Consider the following 10,502-nt stretch of genomic DNA (forward strand, 5'->3'; position numbering starts at 1 on the left):
AATCAGGGAAAAATTAAATACACAATATTTATTGGAACAGGGGAGCATGTGATGCTTTACCTTCCAACCACAATACAGTGATAAATGTCTGCGTGAACAATTGCCATGTGCCATCAACAACGGGAGGGGGGTGAGTCCTTAGTCCCCGTGTCAGCTCCAACCAAATCAACTTGGAACTCACACTGGGTTTTTTGCCCATAGGGCCTCATTCACACTGTGCTAACTCGGAGCGTACGGAAGGAAAGAATGAACGGAGAGAGAGGAAAGGAAAGAATGAACGGAGAGAGAGGAGAGGAAAGAATGAACGGAGAGAGGAAAAAAGGGGAAAGGAGAAAAAAGGGGAAAGGAGTTGATGTAGATATAACAGCTCATAGGTTTATTTCAAGAACACAGTCTGGTTTCTGCACAGACACAAATCAATGATTTATGTAGAAATATGAAACCCTGGGAGTGGCACGATAAAAAGAGAAAAGAAACTCATAGAAGCAGTAAGCACGGTTTTCAGGTTTTGCTTCTTTGTGAGCAGCACGCATCGAACCAACTAGTCCTATCATATGGAACATATTCATCATTAACTCATGCTAACAAATAGGACATCATGTTCCAACAGATAAACTTTGGAGGAGGCCAAATCTGAAAGTATTTTTTTTCCACTCTCATCATCATGCGTTTGTAAGTAGACAGATTCTTCATCCAGTGAAGAACAAAAACTTAGCACTGCAAACAAATACTTGAAAATTTTTTTTATACCAACAGGTCTGGGACAGGCCTTTCTCAACAGTTTTTTTCCCCTGGAAAACCCTATGTACCTAATTTTCAGGCTTCAGAGAACTCCTGCTAGAAATTATTATATCTACAGCTCATGGTGCATGGTCACATTGTAGAAAGTTTAATGTAAAATTAATGAGATATAGAATACCTCTGGGGTGGATTTTTTTTTCTTTTTTTAACACCCCTCTGCTCTACAGAAATATTATAATAAATAATAATTATTATGAAATAATAAAATGCAGACAGTGAAAATTGTGGTATGCCCCGACCCTAGCGGTCAGTAGTGAGATGCCCCTTTACACTGGTGGTCAGTGGAGAATCACCTCCGTATGTTGGCGATTAGTGGAGGACCCCCTTCCATACACAGACAATTTCTGTATTTATTACAGAGACACATGGGGCAACAGAGTCTAAAATGAGCATGACAGCAAAGAGCGATATCCTCACAATAATTAAAAACCATTTTCAAAAAGTGTAATTACTGTATCATTACTCTTGAGAATCTCCTCCACCTAAAGATTGTAAAAAAGTAGAAATTTAAGAAAGATAAAAAAAAATAAAAAAATAAAAAGACAGCAAAGGGCGAGATCCTCAAACTAAATTAAAGTTTTAAAATGTCATGTTAGTATCATTACTCTTGGGAATCTGAACCCATAGTCGATGCAATACAAAGTTAGCATGATCCACCTAAAAATTGAAGTTGATATGTCAAGCGGTCCAGTTTTCGTCGCCGATACTGAGAAGGGATGTCCTTGAACTGGAGAGAGTCCAGCGGAGGGCATCAAAACTAATTAGGGGATGGAGGACCAGAGCTATGAGACAAGGCTTCTGACCTTAAACATGTTTACGCTGGAATTAAGGAGAGGGATTAAGGGGGGATATGATTTTCATGTACAAGATGTTCAATGGTGACAGCAACATTGGCAACAAGCTGTTTGAGATTAACTCCATTACAAAGACTAGAGGCCACCACCTAAAGTTGGAGGAGAAAAAATTCCAGCACAATGGGCGAAGAGGGTTCTTTACAGTAAGAGCGGTTAAGGTCTGGAACTCACTGCCATAGGCAGTGATTTCAGCCAAGAGTGTAGATTTGTTCAAGAAACGTTTGGACAATTTCTTGAGGGACCGTAATATCCAGGGATACCAGTATCCCTAATAATGGGATGATGCGTGGACCTATATGGGTTGGACTTGATGGACGTATGTCTTTATTCATCCCCAAATACTATGTAACTATGTAACACATTAGTATCAGTACTTTTGAGAATCTCAATATATACCATCTGGTCCAACAACATGTGAAAGCAGAACTCCAGGCAAATCAAATCTTAACCCTTCCAGTGTGGTTAACCCCACCCTGCAAGGGTTAAGGGCTAGTTTTGGCTAGGGAGCTAAAATAAAGATATACTCACCCAAATCTCGGATCTGGCTGGCTGCTGGGGTGGTCCCCTTCCACCCGGCAGTCTAATAACCCCCGAGCCAGTGTATTGGACATGAGGACGCTGAGGGACATTACACCGCCAGATCAGAGGGGGAAGCGAGGCTGGAAGGACCAATCTAGCAGCCGTCTGGATCCAAGGATCGGGTGAGTATATCTTTGCTATTTTAGCTCCCTAGTCAAAATGAAAACTTAACCCTTGCAGTACGGGGGGGCTCCACTGCAGGGGTTAAGATTTCACATGACCGAAGTTCTCCTTTAAACACAACCAGCCAAAAAATGTAAAGTAGAAAACAGCAACAAACAAACGTGCTGTCCAGAGCAACCAAGCAGCTCTTAGTTTCATCATTTATACCAGAAGTATGACAGGGGGAATCTGGTTGTTTGCACTCAACACCTAGTCTAGCGTCTTCTAGTTTTTATAGAGGATTAATGGTGTCAATGTATAAAACCAGTAAAAAGTGGAGAGGTTAAACCCAGCAATTATTGAATGCATATGATGAACCAAAGCAATCTTTTGATGAAACCCTATGGACATCAAATACGAGAGTCTTGTGCCACACACACCCCTCTTGACAACTGTTATTGCAAATCACAAGTCACTCAATAAAAAGCAGTCAAGACATAAAAGCTCAACAAAAAACACATTATTAGCATTAGATGAGGTGATGAAACTAATAAATATCTTTGGTCATAATAAATACAATCTTCTACATCCATCGTCGTGTTTATAAATACTTCTTTAAAAAAGAACTATAGCCAAACTTTTTTTGGCCGTAGTTCTCTTTAGGTTCACAGGAGGACATTTGTTGATGTCCTCCTGTGACCCAAAACTCAGCATACAGCGGGCTATTGCCCGCTATATGCCGACAGTGTAAAGCCGCGCTGCAGTCGAGATGGATCCTGACAATATTGTCAGGATCCACCCTGCTACCTGATTGACAGCTGGCTCTGCCTCTCTAGAGCCAGCTGTGCCCACCCCCCTCCCTGTCTGTCCCACCGATGAGCAGTGGATGAATGGAGAAGGGAATCCCTGCAGGGAGATCAGGAACTGAGTGATCGGCGGTATGCGATTGCTCAGTTTTCGATTAGTAGAGCCGACATGCGAGAGCTGCAGTAGCATATTTCGGCTCTATTTGGATTACTGTATTTCACTCTCCCCATAACTCTCCTTTAACAGACTGCATGGTAATCCAAGACAAAGCTCTACCCAACCATTGTTTCACATGCAACCAGATATTTACTCAAGGTAAATGGGACACCTAGGAACAAAAGCTCCCATTTTCCATGCCTCCAGTAACTAAAAATAATGACTTGGAGATCATGAAAGCAACAGAACAATGGAGATATTTTCCTAAGGCTCTATTTATATCTACAACATTGTATTGAAACCAAAAAGGATCAACAACTGCAAACATATAGAAATATAAGGAATATAGAACTAAAGCAAGTACCTTCTTACTATTTCCACGAAATGTATCCTGACTGGACACTATTTCAAAAACAAACTCCAATTGCCACAAATCAACCCAACATATTTAAGATGCAAAGGCTGTCAATCTGGTATACGTAACTGGTTGTAAATGAAAAAATGTGGACAAAGTGAGGAAGGACTAGACCCCCATTGGGGAGCATCATCCATGTATTTGTTCTTTTGACCATTGTCATCGAGAGAGAAAGCGAGATTCTCAACATTCAAAATTTTAAGGCAGGAGGTAAGGGTACAGTGCATTGCACACGTATTCCTCCTGTTTTATTACATTACAACCTGGAATTAATTTTTTTTTGGGGGGGGGGGTTTGTACCATGTTATGCATACAACATGCCCAAAGCCAATTGTGTGCAAACTCAACATTCCTGCTTACCCCCTTAAGGACAAATGCCTTTTTTTAATTTTTTTGTTTACAAGTTATAATCCACATTTTAGGCCTGAAAATTAGTTAAAACCCCCAAATATTCTATATTTTATGAAAGCCAACACCCTGTAGAATAAAATGGCTGCAGTTGCAAATTTTTATGTTGCACAACATTAGCGCAACTTATTATAACTTAAAAATGCACTTAAGTTACAATTAGTGCCCCAAAACACTATATAAAACCATTTTTTTCAAATAAAAGAAGAGGTTACACCGAGTAAATAGACACCCAACATGCCCAGGTTAAAAATTGTGTGCGTCCGTGAAACTGCAACAAAATTCAGTACCCCAAAAAAATATGTACACGACGATTTAAAAGCCCCTACAGGTCATCATTTTAGAGACGCACGTAAATATTGGCCCTAGAGTTATTGCCGTGTGTGGCGATACCAAACATGTGTAGCGCAATTGTCGTTTTCGTATGTAGGCGCACCCGACGTATTTTTCTCGCGGGGGCCTTTAAAAAACATTATTATTTCTACTTTAAATTTTTTTTTTTTTTTAACTTTCATTTACAAGCCCTCCCATGTGATAGCATTTTGGTGGTGACAGGTCCTCTTTAAGGTGATACTGGGGGTCCTAAAGACCCACCAGTGTCACCTTTACACTGCAAGATCACACTTCAATAGCTTATTACTGGGCTTCAGGAGCAGAGAAATGACAGTTATGGGACCGGAAGTGGTGCAATACGCATCGTTCCCGATCCCATAGAACAGGGAGGAGAGCGGTGAACAGACGTTCACCGCTCTCCTCCCCAGCTTCTCAGCGACACCCAAGACGCAGGTCCTGGGCCGTAGGAGGGGCAGGAAAGCACGGGAAACACGCCGAAGGGTGTCGCCACTTTACTGGATCGTAGAAGCGATCTGGCGGCAGCTGAGCCGCCAGAATTGCTTCTACTGTAAAGCCGGCCAGCGGCTCTACAATATCTGAACAGACTCCCGGCAGAGTCTGTTTAACCCCTTCAGGATTCATGACAGGATTATCCCGTCGTGGGTCGTGAAGGGGTTAAAAGGTGGCCATACACCTTACAAACATTGTACAACTTTTTTTGTCCAGACATTTCACCCTCGTTCAATTTTCATTCAAACAGCCCATCATGCACAAACCAATGTAGTTCGCAATTAGAGGTTCGTCGGCACCACTAACTGGCCGATTTTCATCGATCGCAAGAACAGATTTTTGTTTGAGCATGTGTAGTTTTCAGGTTGAGATTTTTGTTGTACAAAAACCCAACTAACCTGGCGATTTTCATCCAACTAGACGAAAATTTTCAAGCCTGGTTGAAAGACAAAAATCGGCCAGTTGTACACTTCCCATCATCTAGCAGATTTTCAGACGAAAATTGGCAGATAATTATAAGGTGTATGGGCACCTTAGGACTGCCAAAAATCTACAGCAAAACACAAAGACACAATGCGTCCAGACCATTCTTCTACATCCACACATTCTCTGATGTCTATGACCTGCTTATTTTCTTGAACAGGACCAAAGACATTTGGGTGCAGAGAACACTAACAAATCCCTGTAACTGGACAGCTCCCCCTGCAACCCTGAATTCCCAGCTCTGCTGGGTAAAGTAGTGCAGGGTCCACGTAACCACAGCAATAGGTACACTATATTGCCAAAAGTATTGGGACACCTGCCTTTACACGCACATGAACTTTAATGGAATCTCAGTTGTAGTCCGTAGTGTTCAATATTGAGTTGGCCTGCCCTTTGCTGCTATAACAGCTTCAACTCTTCTGGGGAGGCATCCACAAAATTTAGGAGTGTGTCTATGGGAATGTTTGACCATTCTTCCAGAAGCACATTTGTGAGGTCAGGTACTGATGTTGGACGAGAAGGCCAGGCTTGCAGTCTCCACTGTTTCATCCCAAAGGTCTTCTATTGGGCTGAGGTCAGGACCCTGTGCAGGCCAGTCAAGTTCCTCCACCCCAAACTCGCTCATCCATGTCTTTATGGACCTTGCTTTGTGCACTGGTGCGCAGTCATGTTGGAACAGGAAGGGGCCGCCCCCAAACTGTTCCCACAAAGTTGGGAGCATGAAAATTGTCCAAAATGTCTTGGTATGCTGATGCCTTAGAAGTTCCCTTCACTGGAACTAAGGGACCAAGCCCAACCCCTGAAAAAACAACCACACACCATAATCCCCCCTCCACCAAACTTTACACTTGGCACAATGCTGTCAGGTAAGTACCGTTCTCCTGGCAACCGACCAACCCCAGACAAGTCCATCGGATTGCCAGACAGAGAAGCACTGAGCTCCTGAGAGCGACCTATTCTTTCACCAATGTTTGTAGAAGCGTCTGCATGCCTAGGTGCTTGATTTTATACACCTGTGGCCATTGAGGTGATTTGAACACCTGAATCCAATGATTTGGAGGGGTGTCCCAATACTTTTGGCAATATAGTGTATACATGATGGTGTTGGACGTTTACACTGGGAGCTAGGGCTGCAACTAATGATTACATTTTCATAATCGATTTAGTTGGCCGATTATTTTTTTTTTTTTCGATCGGATAAAACAAAATTAAATAAATCCCATCCTTAAATTTAAAATAAAATACACAAATGCAGTGTTACAAAGTTTACTTCAGAATAAAACTGCATGCACAATTTTTTTGCAATTGCACTGGAAAACACGGCATTGTGGTACCGTGCGTTCCAGTGTGGGCAATCACACTGTGGGTGGGAGGCGCGTTTGGGGTGCACTTCAAAGCACCTCCCGCAGCAGAATTTGTCAGACCGAAACCGAAAATGACTTTTTTCCCAACTTTTATCATTTATTTTTTTTAAATAATTGTATGGCGCTTGAATAGCTTCAGCCAGGAAATGACAGCTGCCAGTGGCAAGATTCCGCAGACGGCAGCTCAATGTAAATACAGCAGGTAGTGGGCCGGTGCAATAGCCAGATTGCTATTGGCTATTTTAAATTGCAATAGCCAATAGTAGGCTGGCTATTGCACCCGCCCACTGCTTGATGTGCCCTCCTCCCAGGATGGAGGAGAGAGCTAGGGGATCCAACCAACTAATTGATAATGAGAATGGTTGACAACTACTAGAAACAGGATGTCTTGCTGCACTCCTTACCGAAACAACCCTAAACTGGGTGTGTGCTTGTAGTGACCACGGAAGGCAACGTGTAAATCACAGAAAAGAGGAATAATGTCACCAGCACACCGTTTTTGTAAATCAATGATCCATTTTAATGGCACATTGCCATCCAATACAAGCGCTTTCGGGGCCACAGGGGGTCCCCTTCATCAGGCTCAGAATTGGTCACTACAAGCACCCACCCAGTTTGGGGTTGTTTCGGTAAGGAGACTCACCGTAACCACAGCAATAGGTATATGTAATGGCGTTGGAAGTTTACACTGAGAGCTATCACTTCCTATAAGGCTGGAGAGTCCTTGACAGTAAGAAACCCCAAACATAGCAATCCCTAGCCAGCTCAAGCAACAACAATCCCAAGATACACAGACATGCAAACTAAGCTGTTGGGTAGATTGGGACTTGACAATAGGTTCAAGGGTTTAACCTGTCCATACACCCTGTGGCCAAATAATCACTGGGAAAGAATAGGGTGGAACAGATCTTCCTAACAGATTCCAGATCTCCAGGAAAAGACTAACAGAGAAATATGCATGCTCGGATGGTCCGTACACGCAGGTTTATGTCTACAATGGGATTAGAAAGTATTCTTTCAGATGTAGGACAAAAAGGCATTCATTTGCGGTGTTCAAAATTGAAGCCATGTAGCTGGACAGCTCCCCTTATCACCTGGAAGTCCTGGCTGTGCTGGGGGCAGTCTACAGTGACCAACTGGCTGCTTAGTGGCCTTTCTTCTCCCCAGGTCCCCCAGATGAGTATATCTAGCTGCAGAGATTCAATTTTACAATGACAGCTAGTGCTTGCTTGAAGGCTGGTGTGTCAGCATCAATAGGATGCATAGCAATCACTGGCCAGCTCAGGCAACAATCAAATTAAGGTACACAGAGACACAAGATGACAGCTGACCCCACCTAGCCAACTAGCAGAAGACATGGTCAACACACGACCCAGTGCCCTCCCCCATCCCCATATTCAACTACTGACCAAATACATAAACTTGTTCACTGTATAGAAATAGAAGGTGCATGCTGCCTGACAACACTGGGTATTAACAAATCAGAAGCATAGTGGTGTCAGTATAAGGAATAACCCCGGCTTATGTTTCTAGTTAGTAGTACCCATGTCTGGCTGACAGCGAGAGGCCTAACCCACATCGAGCAATAATGGACACCCAAGTCCGGCAGGGCCCTTGCGCAGCTGTAGCAATTATGTCTGGCCCGATGGTCCAAAATGGCCAAATTGAGAAATGATGATATGCCTACAAGGTCCACCATGTCCAGGCATCCCCTGGTAAAGAATCAGCTGGGAAGATCTTCCCTACTCTCATATCTACAGCAGTTACCAAGCATAATATTAGGCAAGTCACCTCTCATCCAGAGTTCCATGGAACCCTAGGGTCACCCAGAGGTTGTTAGGCATTTCTTAAACAGTGTCTGGATGACCTCTCATCTCAAAGTGCCTGCATAGCTCCGGGTCAAACGCCATTTGGCAAAGACAGTAACAGCATGGCATCAATTATCTTTTTAGTCGTCTGTAAGGAAGGCATTCTTCCATGGCCACCAGTGTAAGGGGGGGGGCGGGGGGGACACTGACCGCCAATCCAAGGGTGCATTATTCCCTGACCACCAACGGTCAGGAACCACCAACATAAGGAGGGAAATTCCTACCCTAACCACCATGCTAAGGCTCAGTTTACATCTAGGCGTCAGCGTTTTTGCACATATTAGCGCCCATTTTGTCCAGCTTTTCATCTAGCGTGGCCACCAAAATAAGTGGTCATTCTTCCCATACCACCCACATAAAGGAGGTATTCTTCCCATTGACGACAAACCTAAAGGATTGTTCTTCCTATTGACTTACGTAATGGGGTCATTTTTCCCCACTGAAAGCCAACATAGGGGAGGCAATTTCCCTGACCACCAATGTCAGCAGAGCATTCTTCCCACTTGCCAAGTTAAGGGGGGCATTCCTCCAAAGCATTCGTCCCATCAGCCATCAATGTATGAGGGGGCATTCTTCCCACCGGCCACCAATGTATGAGGGGGCATTCTTTCCTGACCTAACCTAAGGGAGGGGCAGTCTTCCGATTGGCCCGCCAACCTAAGGGGGGCAGTCTTCCCACTGGCCCGCCAACCTAAGGAGGGGGGGCAGTTTCCCACTGGCCGCCAATGTAAGGAGGGGCATTCTTCCCACTGGACCTAAGGGGGGCAGTCTTCCAACTGGCTGCCAGCGTAAGGGTGGGCTTTCTCAGAACACCAATGTAAGGGTGGGGAGGCCTTTCTCAGAACACCAAAAGCATCAGGGGGACTTTTTCCCACTGACCACAAAGATTAGAGGGCTATCTTCTCAATGATCACCAACATAAGTGTTGCATACTTATCAAAGACCTCCAATGTAAGAAGGGCATTTTTGCCACTGACCACCATAACAAAGGGACATTCTTCCCTGACCACCAATGTAAGGAGAGGATTCTTCAAATTTGCCAACTTAAGGGGGCATTCTTTCCTAACCACCAACACAATGGGGGAATCTTTCTCATTTGCCATCATCATAAGGGGGTATTCTTATCAAAGACCACCATTGTAAGGAGGGCAATCTTGCCACTGATGACCAACAAGAGGAGCATTCTTCCCTGACCACCACTGGAAGAGGGGTATTCTTCCCAATATGAGGGGGGCATTCTTCCCTGACCGCCAATGCAATAGGGGCATTCCTCCCATTGACTGCCAACATAAGGGAGTGGTTCATCCTATTGATCCCGAATTATTTTAGCAGGGGGTTCATGGAGACCTGGAAAGGTAAAGGTTATTCTGGGGTGAGAGGGACGAGGGAAGCTGCCTCAGACCAAACAGACAATGATCATTTGGGTGCAGAATGATGGAGCCATGCCGCTGGACAGCTCCCTTTGTCACCTTGAAGTCCCGGCTGTGCTGGGGGGTGTACTCCAGGGTCCACAGTGACCGCAGTAGCGTGGCCAGTTGTTCGGTGACCTCTCCTCTGTCCGTGGCCCCGGGGCTGGGTAAGGGGCTGCCCTCCTTGTACTGCTCCAAGCCCAGGAACTCGGCGAAAAGGTCGGTGTTGCTGAGGCACTGCAGCACGGCATTCATGAAGCAGGTGTTGCCGTGGTTCTTCAGCCCGGACAGGCCGGGGGTGCGGGGGCTGCCCGGAGCAGGGAGGGCGGGGGACGAGCTGCCATCACTGGGGGGGTCCGGCTGAGCCGCTCGGCAGGGGGGACCTTTCTCCCGGCTGGGGGGGTCCGCCCCCC

The 10,502-nt window shown here is 44.9% G+C and overlaps 1 protein-coding gene across 1 annotated transcript in view; it reads right to left on the reverse strand.

Moving 5' to 3' along the window:
- Positions 1–10,502, reverse strand: part of USP31 (ubiquitin specific peptidase 31) — a 61,597-nt gene that overhangs the window by 47,376 nt on the left and 3,719 nt on the right. Inside the window, exon 2 of the mRNA XM_018552336.1 lies at positions 10,150–10,483. Within this exon, the coding sequence (XP_018407838.1) occupies positions 10,150–10,483 (334 nt within the window). The remainder of the gene's footprint in view (positions 1–10,149; positions 10,484–10,502) is intronic.

The sequence above is a fragment of the Nanorana parkeri genome, unplaced genomic scaffold, assembly GCF_000935625.1.
Source record: "Nanorana parkeri isolate BGI_ZX_2015 unplaced genomic scaffold, ASM93562v1 scaffold85, whole genome shotgun sequence".
Taxonomy (NCBI): Eukaryota; Metazoa; Chordata; class Amphibia; order Anura; family Dicroglossidae; genus Nanorana; species Nanorana parkeri.